General features: G+C 40.5%; 1 protein-coding gene across 3 annotated transcripts in view; it reads left to right on the top strand.

Moving 5' to 3' along the window:
- The first annotated feature begins 53 nt into the window (after positions 1–53).
- Positions 54–26074, top strand: part of CCDC25 (coiled-coil domain containing 25) — a 46830-nt gene continuing 20809 nt past the window's right edge. The window contains exons 1-7 of one of the 3 annotated variants that reach the window (XM_029938361.1): positions 54–182; positions 4963–5010; positions 10359–10398; positions 15228–15279; positions 20029–20104; positions 23835–23938; positions 24143–24345. In XM_029938361.1, coding sequence (XP_029794221.1) covers positions 155–182; positions 4963–5010; positions 10359–10398; positions 15228–15279; positions 20029–20104; positions 23835–23938; positions 24143–24345 — 551 coding nt within the window. In that variant the 5' untranslated portion in view covers positions 54–154. Of the gene's footprint in view, positions 183–2125; positions 2147–4962; positions 5011–10358; positions 10399–15227; positions 15280–20028; positions 20105–23834; positions 23939–24142; positions 24346–26074 lie in introns of those variants that run through there. The other 2 variants (XM_029938375.1, XM_029938369.1) reach the window with 2 other exon arrangements.

Genomic DNA, 26074 nt, shown 5'->3' with positions numbered 1-26074 from the left:
ACGGGCTGGCGTTGTGACGCGCGCGACCCTACGTCCGCCGGAAGTGAGCGAGGAGTTCCGGGGAACCGGGGGCCTCCGCGCTTCTGGTATCCAGGTGTCTAGCTAGTTGAGGGCTGCTCCTCCGCGTAGGAGTAGCTGTGCCGCCGCCGGGATCATGGTGTTCTACTTTACCAGCAGCAGCGGTGAGTGGGCGCCGTGACCTTCTCGGTCACTGCTCGACCGTGGGGCTCTGCTGTTCAGCCTGGACTTCGACCTAAAGCGTCACCTCGTCAGTGGGTGCTTCTTCCCGCGCCCTCTCGGTCCCCACTCGTGTCTGTTCCTGTCGTCCCCGTGTGCTCCTGACCAAGGCCTGGGGGAAGTGTAAATGGATCATAACCCCTGCTGTCCTTGCATACGGGAGTTCTCGTCCTTAGAAGAGACCCCCTTTAGTTACCTGAAATTGAACGCACTTTGTGGGCTTCTTCACACCCCCCCATCCCAGTCTCACCCTCCCCTCCTTAGCCTTTATTCTGGCCGCGACCTTGTAACTATCCACTTTGAGGGGGAAAGGAAATACCTGCCAAGAGCTCAGCCTTAGAAGGAAGGCGCCTCACTGTTCTAGGATGGGGTTGTAGGGCTTGGAAGGAAACAGAAAACAGTAAAAAGACCCTGGAGTGTTGGTACAGCCACTCACTAGGCAGACTTGATGTCTCGGATATCAAAAATAGACATATGATAATGTTTCTGATTTGTCTTTGGCTGACTGGGAAAGGGCGCTTTTAATTTCCAGGAAGTGCTATGGTCTGGACCTCGTTTTTCCTGCTTATGTTGTTCCCTTTGCCTGATCAATTACCAGTTCACTTACTTAAAAACAACTCTGGCCCATCTTTTACAAGTGCCTTTGCCGACCTAACTCCCACCGAGAGGTTGCTTAGATAAACCATTTTGGGGGACGGCTCTAACACCTCACGTGTACCTTTGGTATTCCTCTTATATAAGTATTTAATGCTGTCTCCTTGATTTAGACTGTAAGCTCCTTGAGGACGGGGGCAGGATCTCCTTATCTTGTTTCCCTAGCCTAGTGCCTGGCTCATAGTAGTTAATAAATGCTTGTCGAATAAACTAATGGTATTTTTTTTAACTTAGTCATAACACATGCTATTCTATTGCTGTTTTCTCGTCTTGCTTGTTAAAGATGAGATTTAAGTGAAACTAGTTCCATGTTGTTTGTGGGTCTGAATAGGGCGATAATTTCTCTTTACAGATGAGAACGTTAAGACCCTGGGAATCTGTAACACAGATTGCCCCCAGTCACCCCTACTATACCATCACACTGTCACGTCTCACTATTGTGTTCAGTAGTCTAGACTTCCACAGTGTGCCATAAGCTATTTCTCTGCATTTATAGATTTTTGTCTTACCCATATTATTAAAATTATCAGAAATAAAATTCACACTAGCCTGAAAAATCGTTACAGGCCCCTGATACCATTTTCATCCTTCATCTTTTCTGTTTGCTCACTTTGTCATAAGTCCAACATCAATTTTTAGCTTCCCAGCAACACAGATATTCATATAGGCCCAACAGGGGAATAAAAAAATACAGGTTGGGAGAGGTGGGGGTGGCGCCTGGGTGAATCCGTTTTGTGTGTGACTTCAGCTCAGGTCATGATCTCCTGGTTTGTAAGTTTGACCCTCACATCAGGCTCATTGCAGGTCCTAAGCCCACTTAGGATCCTCTGTCCCCTTTTCTTTCTGCTCCCCCCCCCCCCCCGCTCACTTTCTCTTTCAAAAATGAATAAACATTTAAAAAATACTACAGAGGTACTAAAGGTAGTTTATGCCAGCTGCCTAATTCTCCTTAAAGCCATTCTAAATTCTTTGAGCACTAATCATACTTACACAGGTGCCCACAGATTATGGGTCATATTTTTCTCATTGGCTTCTCAGGTCAGAATTGCTTTCTGTTGGAAAAATACTTGGTCTTTAACAGAAATGCGCTTGTGCGGCAAATCTTTTAACATTACAAAGTTAATGGAAAAATTATAACCTTGTCAGTTAAATAGTAGTAACACTTTACATATTCCATTACAGAAAACAACTTGAACATACAGAATCTTCAGGAAACGTCTTCATATAGATAGCCAAGCATTTCAACCAACTACAGGTTTATGGCCTGATACGGTTTACTGTTTAAAATTTTTTTAAATGGGAGGAAAATAGCAGGAATTTTTTTTGTTTGTTTGGGGGGGTTTGCCTTTACTTTTAAAATTAGTATCTCACTAAAATCTCTCTAACTTCATTCATGTATTATGCCCTGTCATAATGGAATAATGAAACATCATCCTTACTGTATTTCCACTGTCAAATTCAAGACCATCTGATTTATGGATCCATAGAGTATCTTCACTTGGCTTATTGAGTTCACCTGTACTTTCAGTACCTTTTAATTGGTTTATCTCAAGATAGATTGTTCTGTAAATTATAAAATTATTACAGACTCTCTAAACTGGATTGGTTGCTATACCTGAATCCGGTACCTTCAAGATAATTACTTTGCATACTAATCAAACATATTTGGCCAAGAATAACAGAAGTACTAGAATAATTCGATTTACTTTTCTTTTATCCTTATTAACATAGGAGCTTCATTGAGACTTCTTGCTCAGCAATCATGCTCCTTTTTACTTTTAATTTTCTATTTTGAGTAATTTCAGTCTTTCAGAAAAGTTCAAAAAATAATAAAGGATTTTATTTATAACCTTTCTCCTGGATTCTAACATTTTGACTTCTATTTCCTTCTTTTCCTTTCTCTCACCTCTCTCTCCCTCCACACACACACATTTTTTCTTGAACCATTTGTTGGTAATTTGCAATTTACCCCTAAATACTTCAGGGTTTTTTTCCCCCTAAAATCAAAAAACATTTCCTCATCAAAATTAGGAAATTAACATTGCAGCAGTACTATGTTCTAATCAGTTTTTATGCAGTTTTCATCAGTGTCCTCATAATGCATTTATAACAAAGGGAAATTACCAATCATTGTTGCATTCCGCTGTCATTCGTTACTTTAATCTGGAGCAGTTGCTCAGCCTTTGTCTTTCATGACACTTTGTTGAATTATTTTGTAGAATACTCTTCAGTTTGCATTTGAGTTCTGTTCTTAATCATGTCGTCTTATAGGTCAACCATCCAAACAAGAGTCCATCATTTTCTTGACTGTAATTTAGATGGCTTAGCTTGCACAAACAGCTTTATTTTATTTTAATCATTTTAGAAATTATTTTAGATCTGATTACAAAACCATCTGTATATTTCATAAGTGAGCTAGCCAGGGTAAGTATTATTAACAGTTATATGTATCTCTTTTCATACATATGCAGAAGATAGGTGCATATATTAAAATATATTTGTAAATATGTACATACAACTATATATTCACTTTTTACAAATTGAATCTTGCTTTATATATGCTAAAATGCTGTCCATTTAATTTCTACCTTTTCAGTGGGTACCTGGCATTTATATATGGATATTCTATAGTGTGTTTAACCAGTCTCAACTAATGAATGTTGAGTTTGTAAAAACAACATCATTGCTTCATAGAGTAATTATAATATGTACTTAGAGGTGACATTGTAGGATCAAAGGGTGAATATTGCTAGGTCGTGCAGAGAGAATCTGAAATGGTTTTATTTCTCTACTTCTGGCATTTGTTACAGTGACTGTTCTAGCTACTCTAAGGCCTTACGAAGCTAACGTAATGCTCAGTTATAAGCAGCTATTTCTGTCAATGCAAATACTCTCTCCTTTCCAATTAGTTCTCTCAACTACTTCCAAGTAATTTTGGCTTGTAGTCATTTTAACTGTTGACTGAAGGAAATGAGATTTTTCCCTCCCCAAGAGAGGCAATTGATAATTTAGTGAGCTTCTCATTACTGGAAGTACAGGCAGTTTATTGAAGAATTTATCAACGAAAGAGTGCTGCTCCCTGGCCTTCAGAGCTCCACTCTTTCTGTGCTGTCTAGCGACAGTCAACAAACTCCCCAGACTGGGGGCCCAGTGACTGTTAATTCAGGAGTTTGGATACAAATGAGGTCAAACAAGTTTTTGGTAGACTAGCTTGGAAACTCAGATAGAATTTCAATTAGGAAAGTTAACTTTTTAGTTGACCCCAGGAAGATGGGGTACATGCCTACATTAAATGGAAGATGGAAGATGCCTACATTAAAAGACACTAGCTTAGTAAAGCAAATGTCATTTCTAAGGTAAGCCATACCTAGAATATTCAGTTTGGTTTAGGGTAGTGGCTCCTAACCCTGAATTCACATTGGAAATGGTTGTAGATCCTTTACAAAACACTATTGCTTACCCACCAGAGGTTTGGGTTTGGTTAGTCTTAATGGAGCTGGGGCATAATTAGGTGGTTCTCATGTGTAATGAGGGCTCAGAATCACTGATTTAGAAGTCATTTGAAAACCATGTTTCCCCAGAATGGGATAGGGGCCCCTTGTAATGTGTAGCACATCTGGAAAAAACTAGTATTGGCTAAATAAAATTATAAAAAAACTTAGCCAAATATAGGAACCTAGTTTTAAATGGTTGAGGTGAAGGTTGGGTTTTGTTTTGTTTTTAACTTTTTAAAAGAAGGGAAAATTATAGGACTAAACTGGAGTTGTATTAAACTATATCCTGAGGAAAGTAGGGAAGTAGCTCACTTTTCCTATTTGGGCCCGATAGTACATATTCTAGACTCTGAGCCATATCCAGTTTCTGTAGCTTTATTCTTCATTTTGTGTTTTTGACTCTTTAAAAATGTAGAAGCTGTTTCTTAGCTTGTGGGCTGTCCAAAAACAGGGCTGGATCTGACCTACCAGATCTGCCAACCCGTAATCGAAGTATTTGTCACTTGATTTTCCTGTGAAGCAGTTTTGCTGGGGATGAAGTTATCTAACTGTTTTTTATATTTTTGTTTTGTCTTAGTTAACTCATCTGCTTACACTATTTACATGGGAAAGGATAAATATGAAAGTAAGTTTTCAAAAGCATTTGATTTTGAAATTTCCAACCGGTAAGTGTTAATTGCCTCCTCCCCCCCCTCCCCATGATTGGTTGGATATGAGTTTTCAACAACTCCTAGTTAGGCCCATTATAAGGAACTCCAGTGGGTTAACTTTCCTAGAATTTAGTTATATCAAATAATATTAGAGCCTATTGGACCACTTGTTGCTGATTAGAAACTTATTTTTGTGGTATCAGTTGATTTAGGGTGACATGAATCAGCTTAAGCTATGCTAGTTTATGTCAAGTAAAAATCATCTGTGACTTGTACATTAATAATCTGTACATTTTTACCACATTTAGGAATCGAGGAAACATATCTATTATGTTTTCTTGAGGCTGAAGATGGCTCTTTTTGAGTCATGAAACGTTCACAGTTTTTCAGACTCTGTTGACCACTTTCCTCAGAATGAAATACGTTATTCCATACTACATACATTTTTGTAACTCAAACAAAAATTTTCAAAAAATTCCCATACTCTTTGCTATGCCTTCTTTTTTGCTTTATTTTTAAAAAGCTAGTTTCAACTACTAAATTAATTTTTTGACCCACTAATGAATTTGAACTAAAGTTTAAAAGGAAAAACTGCTTAAGGTGATGGCCTTTTGCCTGCCCGAGTGAGGAGGGCGAAGTTTATCTCTCTTGCTCTGGAGCAGTGAGGTGTCAGCACTGGGCTGAGGGGGAAAACATCTTCAACCGGGGAGCTTGGAGAAATGACAGAATTCCTCTTCTTCAAGCGTGGAGAAGACACACTGGCTCTTCTCACCGGGCTAATGTAATGATCTGGAAAAGACAGCTCTGAAGTCTGGCCCTGCTCTTAGCAAACTAGCTATAGTTACTTAACCTCTTTGAACCTCACGTTGCTGAGATGGAAGAAGAGGCTCATGGGACAGTATCTGCCTTGCTGGGTTGTGAAGGTTAAATCAGAGTGTGTGTAAAGCGCCTGGCCCAGCACGGGCACTCAGTAATGGTAGCCAGCACCACCAGCGCTGCTTTGGCTCCCCAAAGCTGGCTCCGCCCTCTCCTGGGAGCACTCCAGGGCTGCCTCAGTGTCTTAGACTGGCTACTTCCCTCCAGTTACTTTTCTTTAACCTCCAGGTGTGTTGCCTTTTTCCCCCTTACAACCATCAGTGTCTGTTCTAGGTGCGGTTTGAAACCGACAACAGTTTATACTTGATTCTTTAAAAGAGGCAAGTATAACATTCTTCAGTTTGAGACATTCGACATTAATGAAATAAATTAAGGCCTAAAATTAAAAGATGTCAAAGAACAGTAAAGTTATGTATAACTGTGATGTGTGTAAATATATTTAACTATATAATTAATATATGTGATTAACAGACAACATAACAAAATATGTAGATGTATATGTAACATAAAACACGTATATGTATGTATATGTATATAAGAAATATAATGTGATCTTTGTAATAGCAATGGAAATCTATTTTTAAATTTTTTTTGTTTAATTTTGAGAGAGAGAGTATGATTGGGGGAACGGCCTAGAGGGAGGACAGAGGATTCAAAGTGGGCTCTGCACTGACAGCAGTAAGCCCAATGTGGGGCTCAGACTCACAAACTGTGAGATCATGACCTGAGCCAAAGTCAGTCCCTCAACCAACTGAGCCACCCAGGCACCCCTATATGGAAATATATATAATTCTTAATCAGAACTATATAAATGGTTTAGAACTGTGTAAAAATACTGGTTGCCATAAAGCAGAATCAGAATAAGCAAGACTATTAGACATCCTAGCCAAGAGAAAAAATAAAATAAAATACTTTTTAAAGAGTTTTTCCTTATAATGAATTAATGACATTGCCTCTAGTGTGACTTAATGGAGAAGCATTCTTCAGTATACTTGAGTTTTATCTGCCTCCTAGTAACTCCTACATCCTCATAGGTAATTTGTATTTTTTTCATAGCATCGTCCTGATGAGTATAGCTGAGGAGGGGATGCCATCTCCCGTATTATGTCGAGCGAGGAGACTGGTTCTAACCAGTTATCTGCAGTAGATGTGGACCCACACCTTACCAAATCTACTTTTCTTCTTACCATATCAAGGATGCAAACCCAAGACTTAGGTTCCTGAGAAGCAGCTAAAGTAAGAGCTGCTACATACGGTTGGGTGGGCTTCGCACTGTGTAACTCTGGGCAGGGGACTTGATACATTTCTTACAGTGAAGGACTGCCTCGATACAGGCTCACACTGCTGGGCCAGTAGTGTTACTGACCTAGGGCAGCTGTGCTAGTGACATTCCCACCAAGTCTCTTTTCCTTCCATTTTAGTTCCCTGTTTGCTAGAGCTTATCTGTGTAGGGCCATATGCCAGCCTCTCTGAGTATCCACAGAGGGAGATGTAGTCTGGGCTTTTATAATATTAAAGGTAGAGAGGCACATGCAAGAACAGGTAGTGGGTCATTTTGCTCTGCACCTAAAAACTGCTCTCAAAAATGAAGTCGAAGTTAGGGTTGCCTCTGTGTGGCTCAGTTGGTTGAGCAGCTGACTCTTGACTTAGGCTCAGGTCATGATCTTGCAGTTCATGAGTTTAAGCCCCACATCAGACTCCACGCTGGGCATGAAGCCTGCTTAAGATTCTCTCTCTCCCTCTGCCCCTCCCCTGCTCACTTACGCACTCTCTCTCAAAAATAATGAAAATAAAAGAATAATATTTAAAATGCCTATTTTAAAAAGTATAGGTGAAATGAAGCACTATTAGTAAGTGCTGCAGAAGTAGAAGGGGCAGCGTAAATGTGATTTGGGAGCACCAAGAAGGAGGACTGGGTTAGGAGGGGCTTGGTGTAGAATACTTTAAATGTCCATTGTAGGAATTTATATCTACAGATACAGATCTAAATATAGAATTTGTGTCTGCAGATGTAAATTTAGATTCTTTTTAGAGTGCACTTGAGTGGAGTTTTGCTGTCATCAGAATGAACATAGAGGGGCGCCTGGGTTTCTGTATAGATTAAGTGTCCAACCTCGGCCCCCCATCATTGTCTCATGGTTAGTGGGTTCAAGCCCTACTTTGGGCTCCATGCTGACAGCGCAGAACCTGCTTTGTATCCTGTCGCCCCTCCTGCTCTGCCCCTCCCCTACTTTCGGTCTCCCTCAAAATAAATAAACTGTAGAAAAAAAAAAACAGGGTGTCTTGGAGTCATTTGGAGGTGCCAGCTTTTCTAGATTGCTTTATAAGAAAGGTATTACTTTTTTTTTTAACTTTTTAAACTGTTTTTGTTTCTGAGAGACGAAGACAGAACACCGGTGTGGGGGGGCGGGGGATGGAGAGGGAGGAAAGAGAGAGAGAGAGGGAGACACAGAACCAGAAGCAGGCTCCAGGCTCCGAGCTAGCTGTCAGCACAGAGCCCGATGCGGGGCCCGAACCCACGAACCGTGAGATCATAACCTGAGCCAAAGTCAGACGCTCAACCGACTGAGCCACCCAGGGGCCCCAGGTATTACATTTTTAAAGTGCCCTGTTCCCTAGTGCTCCTAGCACATCATACTTACTTCTAATAGCCTTGATGGCTTCAGACTAAGGACTGGATGGAACATCAGTGAATTTTTAATTGAGTAATTTGCTTTCTTTCACTAAAAAGCTTTCACATGTTTTCTTTTTATTAGCCAGCAGGTGTCACTAGGAAGCCAAACATTGCCTGACTGAGGAAAAGAGGTTTTTATATTTCCTGTTCCTTTTTTTGATTACTTGTTGGCTATTGGCTCAGCTTCCCATGTAAGCTAATAGAGAGCCCTTCAGAAAATGTATGGTGTCTGCAGTTTCTAAGATTACCCTCATCCAAGATTTATCATCCTTTTGCTTTTCTGGAAAATGAATACCCCATTCAAGTTAGATAGATTATACTTTTTCGGGTACATTTTAAGTCATCCCATCAATCATTTTGTTTACCTTACAGTTTTTAACTTTGTATCTCATACATTAATGTTTTCGTATTAAACACAATTCATTTCTAATTATTAGCATTGCTGTTGGTGTATATTTATCCTACCTTTCTGTAGTGATATATATTATTAGTCTTAAAAATATAAAAGTATACATTTTGAACTAGTAATTTACCTTTTAAAAATATAGGTATAATTTTAAGGAAATAATCAGGAATATGAACATATTTATTTATTTTAAAAATATTTACTGAAGCATTTATATTAAAAACGGCCCTGGGATGCCTGGGTGGCTCAGTCAGTTAAGCATCTGACTTTTGACTTAAGCTCAGGTCATCATCTCACAGTTCATGGGTTTGAGCCCCACCTTAGGCTCTGCATTACTGTGCAAAGCCTGCTTGGGAGTCTCTCTTCCTCACTCTCTGCCCCTCTGCTGCTTGCGCTCTCTCTCAAAATAAATAAATAAACTTAAAAAAAATGCACATGAACGTGAACATTAAAAAGTTTATTTACATGGTAGAATTAAGTAGTCATTGTTTCCAAAGAACTTTTTAATTTTTTATTTTATTTTTGTCTAACAAATACAAAACTTAAAACTTCAAATAGTAACAGAATATGTATCATAAAAATGTTTTCCATCCTGTCCTTTCCAACACCCGTGTTCTGTCCCGTGGAGACAGTTTCTTTTACCTTCTAGCTATTTCTTCTATTTTATTTTTATTTTTATATGTGACATAATTTTAGGTGATTTTTATTTCCTTTTTTATACTTCTGGTGGTAGTTTTATTTTCTAATTTTCTACAGTTTTATAATTAGGTCTTTTTTAAGAAGTAAAACTGATGAGCAAAACCATTTTGGCAAAGAAGTTTATTACAGAAATCAGTTTCCTAAGACTTCATCTAACCTCTCAGCTGCTCTAATTTAAAGTGTTACTGATTTTTAATAGAAATATCTTTGGGGGTGCCTGGGTGGCTTAGTCGGTTAAGTGTCTGACTCTTGATTTTGGCTCAGCTCATGATCTCACAACTTATGAGATGGAGCCCCGCATCAAGCTCCACCCTGACACTGCGGAGTCTGCTTGGGATTCTCTCTCCCTCTCTCTCTGCCTCCCCCTGCCAAAATAAATAAATAAACTTTAAAAAATTAGAAATATCTTGAACTTCCCTATAAGTATTGTTATAAAAATTATATCAATTATAACGGATGTAAAAGCTATTTTTACAATTTTTTTTTCTCTATTTTCAGGCATCAAAGTCTCTCTCAATTACCCTTTTCTTCATTAAGGGAGAGAAACAGTTGTGGAAAGGATTGGTATTTCTCCACTCCCCAGCTTAGTATAAACTCTGGCATATTTTCATTTGACAGCTTTGGGTTTTTTTTTAACCTTTTCTTTGTTTTCTTATATCTCACTATAGATGAAGATCTAATAAAATATGGCTGGCCTGAAGACATTTGGTAAGTAACAATTCTGGTTCTGCCTTCTATGCATTATTTACTTTCTTAGATTTGGCCAGTCACCTCCCTTTTACAAGGAAAACTGGAACACATGCATTGCGTTTTGTTCGTGTTCGGTGGTAAGTAGCTGCCTGCCAGCTCCCTTCATTTCTAATCGCCGTGTCCACTGGGGACGTTGTCTCGGGGTTGGATCTCAGGCCGGACCCCAGAGGCTTTCTGTGACCTCGTGTGTCTTCTCAGAGTGGGTTAATGAGACCGCCATCCGTACGTGCTCAGACCACTCTCCTCTCGAGGAGATGGATGAGGGCTTCGCAAGACAAGGGGAGGGAAGTAGAAGCCTCCATGTGGATGGAATAGATAGAGCATCTGACCAGGTCCAGCTTTAAAGAAAACACAGGCTGGGTTTCCTGTCTTGAACCTCCCTCCACCCCATCTTTCTAAAATATTTTCTGGAAATTTAAAAAATAATAATTATACTTTCTTTGCCTTCTAAGATAATTTGCTGCTCACAAAACCCAGCACAAAAAATGATGACAAAACACACCAAAACCTCCTTCATTTTAGTGGAATTCTTTTCTTTTCTAACTGCCTTAGAATGCCATATGGGTGTTTCTGCCACTCATACCTGGAACCCTTTAGGAGGACCTGGACTCTGTTACTTTCATGTAACACTCTTGAGCTCAGTTTGCTTTTTTTTTCTGTCTTCAGCTCCTAGTCTTGTGATGTCTCCTTCCTGGCGCCTGGTTCTACACATAGAGTGGGGTGTGGTCTCCACAACTCCAAACACCCCCATCAAATGCTGTCCCTGAAGATAAGCACACAGATCCTGTTTGCTTTAATGATAGTAATAGTGAACACTTCACTAACATTAATAACATTGTTATTAAATACCTAACTGTATGCCAAGTATTGGTAGGTGTTTCCCTTATTGATATATTCAGTTTCACAATGCCCTGTAAAATAGTTATTGGTATTGTGCCCATTGTTCAGATGAGGAAACTAAGGCTATGAGAAACTGAACAGATGTGCTCTGGTTGTTGCCGGCCCCCAGCCGGCTCTAGTTCTGAACCACCAGTTTTTTTTTTTCCCTTAGGCTGCTGCTCTTTGGCTGAGGGTGACTTTCTTCCTTACTCAGGCCATTGCTGCAACTCTCTCTGAACCTCTTTTCTCCAAGTGTGGACCCGAATCCTTCATTTAATTCTCTACAGAGACAGAGTTTGGGTTGTCACTTTTTAGAAGAGTTGCTTGATTTTCAATGAAGTGGACAGCACTGGACATTTATTAGGAAAACTATTACACAGAAACTAACTTATACTACCCCCAGATGCGGCCGTACCCAGAAGCCCTGGGTCCAGCTGCAGGTACCCACCCAAGGGCACCTCCTCTCTTGCTCCAGCCTACCCCATTCTGGAGGGGCTAGTTCATGATGCAGAGCAAATGCTTCCCTGTCTTCCCTCTCTAATGTCCATACTCCAGGAACCAAGAGGCACAAGAAACCTGAAGAATTTTAGAGTTTTGTCTTGTTTTTTTATCTGCCCCCTCTCCCAGCATAGAGGCCCATCTTCTGAGCTCAAATAACAAGTGTCATCAAGGTAGACACGGCTTGTACCCCCTTAGCCTCAGGTGGGCAGTTTGCACTGCTGAGGGCTTCTGGATTGTGTGCTGCTTCTCTCCCTAGAACCCCAGACCATAAGCCTCATGAGGACAGTGGTCACCTGTTCTGTTTACTGCCACATCCCAACACCTAATATAGGACCTGGCACCTGGCACACGTTCAGTAAATATTTGTTGACTTTCTAATTAACTAACTCATGGCATATCCAGAAATGATCTCTACAGGACATTTCTTTACCATAACTGTATTCCGGTATCTCCATTTTGAGCACCTGTCACCGAGCTGAATTATTCGAGCTGTCCTTCAAACCCAGACATCTCTAGATCCTGTCCAGTGAGATTAGAAGGGCTGCATCTGTTATATAGTTATCTGCTGTGAATTTTTAACATGCAGGTTTGAAGCATAAACACCTGCGTAGAAAAGGTTACATACTCCCGATGTACCATGAAGGTCAATTTGCCACAGCCTTTTACCCAAGTTTTTTTTTTTTAATTAAATAAGTGGAAGAGAAATTTCCAATTTACAGGCTACACCCTATGTATTCTCAGTTGGGTTTTTAATTTCATTGTGGTTGACTCTCTCTTAGAACACTGCTTAAATTGGTGTCTACAATACCGTGAATTCCCATTTTGACACTCTGAGATTCATGACTCTTGTTGGAAGTGAATGCTTGTACTTTCAGAAGCTTTTCGAAGTCTGATGTGATGTAGAATAGCCAGCCCTAAATTTCAAAACTGTTGGGTCGATCCTGGACACATACCTGGGCATGCTCAGAATGATTCAGTTGCTTGACATTCCAGGGTACATTTTCAACCTGGTTCACTCTGAGGTAAACTTTAGAACTTCACCAGCGTGGATATCAGCATCTGAGTTGATGCCAGAAAACCTTCTGAGGCAGCTTTAAGGAAAGGGTTTTCCTAAGACTAAATGAGAATGGAACTGAATTTATCTTGAAACAAAAGAAAACAGAAATAGGGTGTGTTTACTGCCTCCAAATCCCCTAATGAACAGTATGTTCAGGGACCCACTTTCAGGAGTTCAATGGCCCAGCTTCTGAGGCCCTGCGTCTGCATCCCCAGGCCATTGATACTCATTTACTAACCTTCCTAGTCTGCATTCAGTAAAGAAAACAGTGATTGAGTAGGGAGAGGATGATAAGTAGGACCAGGAAGAACTAGGGAACTACTGGGCATAATTTAAACTTTTCAGTGTGAACATTTTGGGAGGTTTATTTGGAAAGGCGTTTTTTAAGGAAACTTGCTCAACATAGTTTATTTAGGAAGCTAGCTTTTTTTGATTTACGCTGCAACCAAAGCCCCCCCCCCCCCCCATACTTCCACACGTTACCCCTGGCCTTGTAGGGGTGCACCGCCCAGCCTGGAGTGCTCTGTGCAGCAGCAGTAATATTCCCGGGTGTGTTTTAGGCTCTTCATGACTAGGTATGATTCCATCAGGTAGACCTCGAATTATCTGTGTATTTCTTTGGACAAAATTCCATATCAGACCTTTAAGAAAAATCAGAATATGTTCAATTTACTATGGGGATGTAGGAAAGCGTTGTTATAAATAGAGAATAGAGCAAGTTGAAATGGGGCACGTTATTTTTCAACTGAACTTGCTTCCTAAGATCCTGAAAGAGGATAATTAGATACATAATTTCTATACTTGCAAAAACACATTTTTTCAGTGGAAAAGACCAAGACAATAATCAGTAGGCATCTGTTATATGGGAATATAAATCTTACATGGGAAATATAAATCAGTGTCCGCCTGTGGCTACCAGTAATGGATAATAAAACCTAGAGTCATCATAAACTGCCAAAAATGTATGGTATTTTTCTATATCCAGAGTGAGTAGCAAAATGCTTAGCTTCCTTAGGGGGGGAATTAGGAACACCAGAAATATTTATTTAAAAAAATTTTTTTTTTTTATTTTTAAGAGAAAGAGCATGAGCAGGGGAGGGGCAAACAGAGAGGGAGACACAGAATCGGAAGCAGGCTCCAGGCTCTGAGCTGTCAGCACAGAGCCTGACATGGGGCTCAAGCCAATGAACAGTGAGATCATGACCTGAGCTGAAGTTAGATGCTTAACCAAACCAACTGAGCCACCCAGGCACCCCATAATCTTAACATTTGTATAGAATCACTCTGTCCACATCTTACAGTAGGTGTGTGACCATTTTCACTTCTAAACACATTAATACTAAGGAAATGTCCATAGAAATATATAATAGGGTGTAGTGGTGCCTCCTTATGGTTTTTCTGTACACTCTTCAGTCTAGAAATGTGAGGAGTAAGGAAGAGATGACTAATGTTATCAGAATCCCAAAGTGACATCATGTATTGCCATTGTTTGGTGCTAGAATTCTGGGGGCATCTCTGGAAGTTGAAGAGAGAGAAAGCTTTATTTGGTGAATATCTCCAAATGTTAGACTAGGTGTAAAAGGAGTTAAGTTTAGAAAGATTTTATTCAATTGGTGGATGATAGAGCCTTAATGGAAGGTAAATTTAGGACTTCGTGATTTTTTTTAGGACTGTATCATAAAGGGCAATCTCCGTGCTTTCCCAGAAGACACATTAGTGCCATTGTCAGATACGGGGCGGGGTGAGTTGTTGGTCTGATCCATTTTATGGCTTTCCCAACTCCGTGCTTCTCTTTGGATTGTTTTGAAACTTAGGACGTCCCAAACCAATCCTCTCATCTTTTTTCCCAAACTGGTGCCTTCTCCACCTGTAAAGTATTTTTCTCTATCGTCCTGCCAGTCTCCCAGGCTTGCAACACCACGGGTCTTAATGACTTCTGTCATTCCCTTCTCTCCTCACCTGAAGTTTCTTTCCCTGTGTTTTCTCTAAGTCCTGTGCTTTATTTAGTCAGGGACCCTCTAAATCTCAATTCATCAGTGAAGTTTTTGATCACTGATAGCTCTTTCTTACTTGAAAAAAATCGCCCTTTCCAAGGCATTTCCACTTCTTGTCTCTAGTATTCAGCTTGGCACTTAGTCTTACGCAGCTGTGGAACTTGCTGTGTTTACCTTACCTCTCCCAGCTGATAGTGAGCCCTTTGGAGGCAGTGATCATGTTTTTACTCCCCACGGCGCTTGGCATGTGATAAACACTGAGCTAATACTTTTTGGGTTGGAATGCTTTAAATGCAAGGGGCCCGAGGAGGTGGTGTCTTGTACTTCTTGCTAAAAGTGATTTTCATTCTTTGTAGGTTTCATGTGGACAAACTGTCTTCGGCTCATGTGTACCTTCGATTACATAAGGTAACTGGATTTAAACATGGACTCATGACTTAGGGTGATTGTGAGTGATTATTATCCTCTCTTGTCCTCTGTCCTTTTTTTTTTGCAGTTAAATTGCTTAAAGTAATAAATATGTGCAAAAGATTAAAACAAATTAGTAATGAAGAGATGTCCTACCCCTGCCCCAGAAAATCACTAAGGGAAATTCCAGTGACTTTGCTACTTCATAGGGGACGTAGTGTATGTACCCTAGCTAGAACCACTGCCATAAGTATCCTGCAACTTGAAGTATGTCGTTTGTCACCTCCGCTTTCTCTCCCTTTCATTTCAGTTGACAGTTCTGGACCTTATCTTCTCCAGTGGAGATCATGTGTGGTTCCTTTTTCTCACACACATGTGATTATCCTGTCTCACTCACCAAGGACAGATGCTCCCAGTTATCAGGGGCTTCTTGGGGACAGTTAAAACAGCATTATAATAGTAAAGGAAAAAGATACAGTGTTTCTTAGTAACATAAGACCATTATTTTTCTAATGCTTTAACATTTGTATATTTCGTACAGTTGAATCATGGGGTGTATATACTTGTTATGTGGATTGCTTTTTTTTTTTTTTTTAATGTCCTATTTTGGAATGCTTTTAGACTTACAGAGAAGTTGCAGAGATAGTACAGAGTTCCCATATACCCTATGCCTTGCTCCCCCCATTGTTAGCCTCTTACATGAGTGCGATAGATTTGTCAGAACCAAGAAACCAACATTGGTATGTTACTGTCCATTAAGCTTCAGACTCCATTTTGATTTCACCAGTTTTTCTGTTTATGTCCACTTTATGTTCCAGGATACAATCTAACGTCCTACATTTAGTTGTCGCGTCTGCCTAGTCTCTAGCCTGTGACAGTTCACGTTCCATAAGTGGGAGATTCCGTATTTTTCATGACCATGGCAATTTGAGAACAACTACTCAGGTTTTTTACAGAAGGCCATTCAATTTTAGTCCACCTGATGTTTCTCTCATGACGGAGTTACCGGTTTTGGAGGAAGAATAGCACAGAGGTGGAGTGCTGTCCTCGTTACATCATGTCAGGGGTGTGTGCATTAATAGAGTTTACCACTAATGCTGCTAACCTTCATCTCCTGGCCAGGCCAGTGTTCACCAGGCTTTCTCGCCTCTTCCATGGTCTATTATTTGGAGGCAGGTCACCAAGTTCAACCCCTACTCAAAGGGGAGTAAGCTTCGCTTCTTGGAGTGGGGAGTATCTACACAACCTTATAAGGAAGATTCTCTCTCTTCTCCCCTATGTATTTAATACAGTACTTTATTTGTATCAGTATGGACTCCTACGTTTATTTTATACTTTAGGTTATATTCCAGTTCTATGTTATTTGGTTGTTGAAATTGTCCCACCTTTGGTTGGAGCTCTTTCAGCTTGGCTCCTGTGTTCCTTTGATATGCTCCCGTCCTTTTATTTTTTGAGCACTTCGTTTCTGGCACTCTCAGATGCTGTGGGCTCATCTTGTATTTTGCCTGCCCCCGTCCTAGAATCAGGCCTTTCTCCAAGGAACCCTGATGCCTTATACTGGGGAAGTCAAGATCTGGACTTGGTGTGCTCACTGCTCCTCGAGTGCCATTCCTTCTAGCCCCTCTCAGCAGAAAGAGCTAGGAAGTACATGTGTGTATACCAACCCATGTTAGTAATTCGTGTGATTGATTATTTCTCTGTCTCTCCATCTGTATCTATGTTAAGCAGGAGCTCAAACTGATGGCTGTGATGAATCTGTTATTATAGAGGCCATTCTAGCCTTTTTTCTTTGCTCCTCTATTACTTCCTTCTCATAGTGCAAAGCCTGGTTCCTGCCATCTACCATCTGTTTGCTTTTTGACTCCACTATCTGTGTAAGAGGTTTCAGATTTGTTAAGCTATATCCACATACGAAACAACGTTATCAACTAAAGCATGCTGTTTATTGTGCGATTCTTTTTGTCTTTTTGCCTTGTAGTTTCCAGTAGAAATGCTATTTTCCAAAGTTTCTTACCCCATGCCTTTCAATGATGTTATGCCACGCACTCGAGACTTTTTTGTCTCCATTTATATTCCGTCCTGTTGATTGTATTATTACAAAAATTTTTGATTCCCCTAGTTGATTGTATTACTCTTTAATGTGACAGTTTTGTAAACTTTTTCATGTTACTGTATTATTTTCATATTTATTGTTTTGATTGGCTGCTTTGGGTTGATGTGCCGCAGTTACCCGGCTCTCCTGTCAGAATATAAGTTGTTTATATAGTTTTCCGCACCATGAATCCCCAACAACAAGAAGTTTTGTTTTTCTTTTCAATTCGGTTTTTTACAATAATTCTCAGAAGTGGAATCACTGAGCCAGAAGATAGGCCAGATTGCCCTCTAAAAATACTGCACTAGCTTAAAATGCTACCTGATACATACAGGTTTTCCACACCTTCCTGGGATTGTATGACTTAAAAAAAATAGCAACCTTTTGACAGTTTTTCAATAAATACAAGATGCTGTTTCATTATGGTTATAGTATTCACTTCCTAATTTATGAGCAAGGGTAAACATTGTATCCCATCTTAATTTATACTGTTGATATTTTTGAGAACTGTGTTGTAAAGGAAAAGAGGAAGATTGTGAGCTCTGTACTGGAACAAAACTCTGGATTCTCCTGGGCAACTTCTTGCCATTTTGGAACTATTTTAAGTTTAGAGAAAACAGAGTACGGTGTTACCAAGTTTCCTTTTGGTTCAGATTAAATTTATTTCCTTTAGGTTCTATGTGTTAGAAAACGGGAAAGATAGTGGCAGTCCCAAGTTGACATTACCACCAGTTTCTCCTTGTTTGAAAAGAAGTTTAATTTCATTTTCTTTTGGAAGCACATAATGTGCTCAGTGAAAATAAACCATTTACCTGGTTGATCTGCAGTAAGTGGTGTAGCCCCTTGTACTTAGTAGACACCAAGTACGTGTTGAAGATGGAGGAAGACTAGAGTGGTTCAGGATCCAGATGGCTGGGTTTGAGTCTTGACTCTGCTGCTTGCTGGCTGACAGGTTACCTAGCTGGGCCTGTTTCCTCATCTGTAACCCGGAGCCGGCAGTTCCTATCTTATTGGGCCATGAGGATTATGAGCTAGCATGACTGAAGCAGTTAGGGAAATGCCTGGCACATGCTAAATATTGTAGGTATTTTGTTGTTGAATTCAACCCAGACCTTGAAGGTTGTAGGTATCCAGCAGTGTTCTTTCCTAGGCTTCTTTGACAGAAAAGTCTCTTATCTCATTAATGTGGATGGCACAAAGCCCACAGTTACAATTCTGACGTTTATGTATTTGAGGGGATTGCAGACTCTCCACAGGCATAAAGCTAAGCTGAGTGGTTGTTTTTGTTTTGTTTAAGTCTGCTCAGATTATATTAGAGGTAGCAAAACAGGAAGATGAGGTTGCTTTAGGAATAGTGGCAGACACAGTTAGTAAGAAGGGATATCAGGATGTAGCCTGACATCAAGGACCAAGAAAGTCCGTTTCCACAAGAATTCCCTAAGGACTGTACTCCGGGGTCAGTTGCTACAACATAGCTTTAGTCCTGGGTACATCTGTCACTTCTGTCCTGTCACTGAGATTTAGAGGACCTTGGCCCAGTTACTTAACCTTACTAAGCTTCATTTTCTTCATTGCTAAAGTGAAGGGAACGCCCTCTATTTCACATGGCTATTTACTTAGTGCCTAGCTCATAGTGGGTACTTAAAACATGGTAGGAGTTTTGTTTTTTAATTACTCATTTTGATTTGTTTAGTATAGGGTCAGTCTGCTTCTGTGTGTTTTAGAAGCCTCTGAAGGCATCCTATTATAGTCTGGTGTAATGGTTGATACTCTTAATAATGACATTGTGTTATCAGGATGTGAAATTCAGAATCCTCTAAGTGGTCAGAGAATTGCATATGTTATGAAAAGTAATGGCAAACTTCAATCACTTATTTTTGGTCAAAATTTATGTATTTGAGAGATCCCCATTTTCAAACAGTTTCAAACAAAAACAAATTTAGAAGCATAATGGTGTAAGTTAATCTTAAGTATTTAGGTAGGAAGAACATTTCATTCCCACACAGAAGTGCTTCTTTAATCCCATGCCTAGTTGGAGCCAATACTGAGGTGATTCCCATTTGCTCTTGCCTCAGAAATATTTTTGTTGTTTTGGAATGGCTTTGCTTATTCAGCTTTGACTTTGTTACATTATCTGTACAGAAAATAAGTCAATATTATTTTTCCCTTAGGGTGGATGGTTATATCTAACACACCAAGAGTTGGGTTTCTCAGTAAGGCTGATAGATGACCTACCAGATGTTTGACAGCCAAAACTATGGGGTGTCTCTTTGAGATCAAGGATGTAGGGACCTCAGTAAAGAAGACTCCCAATTATCAAAAATAAGCACCATTTCCCTACATGGTTTCTAGAAGTAAGAATGAAGAGAAGAAAGTAACAAGAAAGAGGGGAAAGTTACTAGACATAATTATAGTTAATATTGTGGTAGGGTTTTTTATACCCTTTTCCCCCACTTCTTAATTATTAATATTTTCTGTATTACTCCTACTGCTTTCTCTCAAACATTCCCATAATAGACTTCATTTTTCAGTGTTCCGAAATACAGTGAAGTCTCTGCTTTTAATAAAATTGTGCCTCATAGGGCACTAACAGCCTGTAAGTGCTCCATATCGATCAGTGACAAGGTAGTGGACCATGTGGTTTATTTTTGTTTCAGGGGGAGAAGATAGAAGACATCCCAAAGGAAGTCTTGATGGACTGTGCCCATCTTGTGAAGGCCAATAGCATTCAAGGTCAGTTTTCCTAGAGGTGTTTTCAGAATTAACACCAATGTCTGTTTCTGAAGTAGAACACGTTTCAGAGAACATGTCTTTGGCTGGAGTCAGAGGAATACTATGTAGTATGCCTTTCCCCTATTTTGTTCTTTAAAGCGGCAGTTCTGCTACCTATCAGAGAACTAAAAACCAATCTCCCCTCCCTTGTAATGGTTGTGACCCTTTCTCTGCTCTTTCCACCCTGTCTTCCTTACTTTGACTAGAAAGTTGTCTACACCCACCTACCCCTGAGATTATTTGTAGAAAGACTTTCAGAAACGAGGTTAAGTTAATGGCTAAGCAAGAGATGTGTCTCATGGTTTTATTTTTAATGTGTGATGTCTTTATTTCTGTCATTTGTCCTTTATTCTAGAACTCAAGTCTCTGTATCCCTGTTTCCTACTTTTCTTTCTCTTCTTGTCCTCTTAAATACTTCTTTCTCCCTGTGAATTGTGAAGGTATCGAGTCTGTTGATCTTTTATCTCCCAGAGAATCTTATTTGGTTTGTCTGGAGTGACCCAGGAGTACCCATATTTTTACAGGGCTCTCTGAGAGATTATAATGTGCAAAGAAGGTTGAGAACAATTGGTCTAAGTGTTTTAGGTAAGGCCTGTAATTCTGGGCTTGGTGCTTGTTTATTTCTACTGTCAGTAGTAGATTTAATCTGCCAGTAGTCAGTATAGGTCAAGAAGGACAGCTTTGGGGGAGGAAATCAGCGCTAAAAAGGGGAGTCAGGAAGGAGATGGTGTTCTGCTAAGAATGATTAAGATGGTTAAGATGTTGGATTTTGGGGTATAGGACATAGACCTAGATAGAGTAGAGGTAAGTTTGGTTTGATGTGAGTTTCAAAGGTGATCCAGAGGGGTGGAAAGAAATCTGGTTTGGGGAGAGGATAAGCACAGGGCAGTCACATAGCTGAGAGCAGGTACCAGGGGACGAGGATTACAGGACAGGAGCTGGCCCGTGTACCCCTTCTCCATCGCTTAGACTGTGTTTCCTAAATCTAACTTGGGCAGCTTTAATAGGTCAGATACCTAGCCAAAGAAAGCAAAAGTCTGGTCTTGTAGAGCCACTGACTTTCAACTCCGTAAATCATTAAGTTACAGTTAGTTTTAGGACATTCCATTTTTATGAGTGGAACAGAGTTTCTAAGATTTCCAGTTAAGAGCATCAGTTTTTAAAGTAAAAATAATAAAGTTAAAGCAATCATTAATCCTGTGTGTGTTGCAACCTCTTTCACATGTCCTTGTCCCCTTTCCATGCCCCTGGCTAGCAGATGTGACTTTATTAAAGATCTTTGGACTCTTTATTCTGGGCCCAGTCTCTTGCTTCGTAATCTCTTTATAGTCTACCAGTTCTAGAGAAAACAGAAGAGAATACTGCCTTACTCCTCTCTCTTTTTCAGCCCTCCACAGTGAGAGGTGGCTTAGCAAAATAAGGGGCAAAGCCCAGGAGCCTCACTCATGAGTCCCCAGCAGAGGACACCAAGGGATGAAGAGGGGGTTCTTCATCTGCAGGGCTTGCTAAGGACACTCCATTCGCATTGCGGCGCAATTAAAATATTTTCCCCTGCTTGACCTCAGAACTGAGGGCGTTGGGTTAATCTTGTTTGTCATCGTAGAATCTGGTCAGCCAGTTGATTCATTCTAGAGAATCTTTCGCTAGATTACACTTTCTGAAAGCTTCAGCACTCTGTGTGACACGCCTCACCTTACCTGTACAGTTAAGTCCAGACTTGTTAAGCATCTCCGATCTGACTACAGGCTTCATTTCCCTTCACATTATTTCACACTCCAGCCAAAGCACGTAGTTGCTGTTTTCCTACCTTATGTTGTCTTCTTTGTCCTCAGTTTCGTCTTCCTTGTCAGTCATCCCATGTCTAGCGCCAAGCTAAGGTTCAAGGGCCACCCAGCAGTTGTAGTAATGGTAGTAGAGTTAACGTTGAAGGATAGTTACATGTCTGGCACTGTGCTGAGAATATTACAAATTATTTCATTTATCAACCCCACTGAGTTATGCACATTATTTTCATTCTGTAGATGAGGGAGCTGAGCTTAAGGGAATTAGGGAACCTCCCCAAGGTCTCAGAGCTCTGAAGTGTGGCAGTAGCTGCATTTGAAGTCAGACAGTGTCTCTGAAGTCTTCTTTCTTAACCACGAAACTGTATGAACCTCTCCCGTGGAACACATAGTTATTTATGTACACATCTGCCTTCCTGTAGTCTTGGAAGGCAGGGCCCATTGTCTAATCCGTATTTGGATCTCCCGTAGCACCGTGCACATGGAGACTTTTTAAAATCTTGATTTTGAAGAAAAAATTTCAAACCTACAGGAAAGTTGCAAGAAAAATACAACTCTTATATGCCCTGCAGTTAGATTCAACAATTTTTCTGTATGTATTTGCTTTCTCTCTGTAATGCTCTAGTTATTAGGTCTTGTGATTTTTTTGTTTGTTTGTTTGTTTTATGGCTGAACCATTTGGAGGAAAATTATGGATCTTATAGCCCTTTAGCATGTCCTAAGAGCAATGACATTGTTTTAAGTGACTGTATTACTGTGATCAAATTTCAGGAGATTTAACATGGATAGAATACTGTTATTTGATACACAGCCCACATGTAAGTTTTTCCAGTTGTCCTACTACTGTTCCTTTATAGCATTTTTTTTTTCCTGATCCAGGATCATGTGGTATAGTTTCTCCTCGTGTCTCTAGTCTCTTTTTAGCTAAAGACACTTCTTTGTCTTTCAAGACATTGGCACCCTGAGGGGAGACCAGTTGTGGACTGCCTTGTGACTCGGGTCGGTCTGATGCTTCCACTCGAGCACGGGTACGTGCATTGTTGGGCAGGAGTGCGACATGAGTGGGATCTGGGGCGCTACAGTCAGGAGGCACGTGTTGCCATTTTGCCCCATTTTTGGTGACGTTAATTTTGATCGCTTAAGGACGTGTTCACCAGATCTCTGCAGTGCATGTGGTGATTTAATAAAAGGGCCTTATAGAGTGTTGGAGCAGTGATGAAGGTGGGGTGCTGAGAGCCACCTGAGAAGCAGGGGCAGAGGGGAAGTGGGGGCCGGAGGTGGTAGGGGGCGAGGAGGAGAGACGAATGGGGTACCTGGCACCCCCTTCGTCCGGAGCATCTTTTTTTTATTACTGCTTTTATTATTTTCATATGTTTTCTTTAGTGACAAGGTGCCACTGCTAAAAGAAATTTAAGCAAACAAACAAAAAAACCCTTCTACTGAACCAGTCCAGTTTCTTCATGTTTCAAATAAGATTCCGGGAGCTGTAGGAACTTTCCCTAAGTGACACAACTGATTCATGGTGGTGCCAGGATAGAGGGCAAGTCCCTTAAATCCCAGACCTTGGGCTTTTGCTTTCTCTTGTGGTTTAGCCTTTATTGGATCAAGGACTCCTTTGAGGAAACCTATTCAATCCTTCTCTCTTTAAAAAAAAAAACAAAACAACCGCATATCATAAATTTTGGATTCAATATTAGGGAGTCTCAGAAGTCCCTGCTTTCCTTCCTAATACTTTTGCTTGAATTGCGTTGGTCACCTTTACCATTTGCTGTTTGTGGGTGGGCTTAAAAAAATGTTCTGTGGTTTGAATCCCTCAATGACTGTTTCCTCGGTTAGATTTTGGTGTTTTGCCAGTGGGAATGCAGTGCTCAGTGTTTTGCCCGCATGTTGAAGACAGTCTCTCTTGGCAGGCTGCAAGATGAACAACGTTAATGTGGTATATACACCGTGGTCGAACCTGAAGAAAACAGCTGACATGGATGTGGGACAGATAGGCTTTCACAGGCAGAAGGATGTGAGTGTTGTGCGCCAGCAGCGCTCGCGGAGCGGAGTCCGGTCTTTTCTGTCTCACACCTTCGTTGTTGAAGGCTCAGCATGATGTGTGCTGTCTAAGTCCCTCTCGGCTGTGTTGCCCAGCCCCTATACAGCATCTTGTCTGTTCTGGGGGGAGAAAACATAGATTAAGTTTTGTTCCTCCCACCCCCCATCTCTCTCAAAGGTGAAAATTGTGACGGTGGAGAAGAAAGTGAATGAGATCCTGAACCGATTAGAAAAGACCAGAATGGAGCAATTCCCAGACCTCGCGGCAGAGAAGGAATGCAGAGACCGAGAAGAGAGAAATGAGAAGAAAGCCCAAATTCAGGAAATGAAAAGGAGAGAGAAGGAAGAGATGAAGAAGAAGCGGGAAATGGACGAACTTAGGTATGTCAGAGCTATGGTATTGGTGTTGACCTTGGAGATTCCTCACTGCTGATTTTCACCAGGGACCAACCTGGAGGAAGGATATATTGGTAGAGAGAGGTACACGCGACAAGCTCAGGGCCTTTAAACAACTTAGAAAAGGTAGTTATGCTGATGAGCTGGTCAGGTGACAGGGTTTTATAGGGATAGACTATGAGAGCACGTGAAACGAAATAGCTGCTTTTATTCTTAGATACACTGCCATAGGTTATCCTTAGAGTTTGGTTTGTAAACATCTTCAAGAGAAGAAAGCATGCTATATTAACGGCTTAACATCAGTTAGTATGGTATTTGAATAAGGTTGTCTTAGCTCTAAAGACCAGTACCTAAAATCAGTTTTTAAAACCCTTTTTGTTAATATTTTGAAAGTTTAAGGTAATTAATGCATGAAGTCTATCCCAAAACACTCCATTTTAAAATGGTAAACAGGAGGGGCGCCTGAGTGGCTCAGTTGGTTAGGTGTCTGACTTCAGCTCCAGTCATGATCTCATGGCTTGTGAGTTCAAGCCCCTATTCAGGCTCTGTGCTGACAGCTCAGAGCCTGAAGGCTATTTCGGAATCTGTTTCTCCCTCTGTCTGCCCCTCCCGTTCACACTCTGTCTCTGTCTCTCTCTCAAAAATAAACAACAAAAAAGGTTTTTTTTTAATAAATAAAAATAAAATAAAATGGTTAATTAGGAGGGGTGCCTGGCTGGCTCAGTCAATAGAGCATGTGACTCTTTATCTCAGGATTGTGAGTTCAGTCCTCATGATGTGTGTGGAACCTACTTAAAAAAATAAAATCTTTTAAAAATAAATAAATAAAATGATGAATCATAGTTAAAATACAATTTGGTTCCTGAAATACTAGTGTGTGAGAATACTGACTGTATTAGTTTCCTATGGCTATAACACATTATCACAAATTTAGTGTCTTCAAACAACATAGATTTATTATCTTACAGTTCCATCCATCCATAAGTTAGAAGTCCACCATGGTTCTCACTGGGCTAAAATGAAGGTGTTCGCAGGGCTGTGTTCCTTCCTAAAACTCTAAGGGAGAATCTGTTTCCTCTTCAGCTCCTAGAGGCCACCCACATTCCTTGGCTGGTGGCCCCATCCTCCATCTTAAAAGCGGGCAATATGGCATCTCTTAGACCCTCCTTCCAGAGTCACGGCCCCCTCTCTGACCTTCTCTGCTTTTGAGGATCAGTGTGATGACCTTGGGCCCACCCAGACAATCCATAACCTTGCCATATAAGATCCTTTTTTTTTTTAATTTTTTAAATTTTATTTATTTTTTTAGTTTATAGTAGTTTATTGTCAAATTGGTTTCCATATAACACCCTGTGCTTCTCCCCACAATTGCCTCCCTTCATGACCATCACCTGCTTCCTCCCCTCCCCCTCCCACTTCAGTCCTCGGTTCATTTTCAGTAATCAGTAGTCTTTCATGATTTGTGTCCCTCTCTCTCCCCAACTCTCTTTCCCCCTGCCTTTCCCTGTGGTCCTCTGTTAGGTTTGTCCTGTTAGACCTATGAGTGCAAACATATGGTATCTGTCCTTCTCTGCCTGACTTATTTCGCTTAGCATGATACCCTCGAGGTTCATCCACTTTACTACAAATGGCCATATTTCATTCTTTCTCATTGCCATGTAATACTCCATTGTATATATATACCACATCTTCTTAATCCATTCATCAGGTGATG

This window comes from Suricata suricatta, chromosome 1 (genome assembly GCF_006229205.1).
Source record: "Suricata suricatta isolate VVHF042 chromosome 1, meerkat_22Aug2017_6uvM2_HiC, whole genome shotgun sequence".
In the NCBI taxonomy this organism is placed as follows: Eukaryota; Metazoa; Chordata; class Mammalia; order Carnivora; family Herpestidae; genus Suricata; species Suricata suricatta.
Note: the sequence above shows the minus strand (reverse complement) of the source record. Positions and strands in the feature narration are given on the sequence as shown.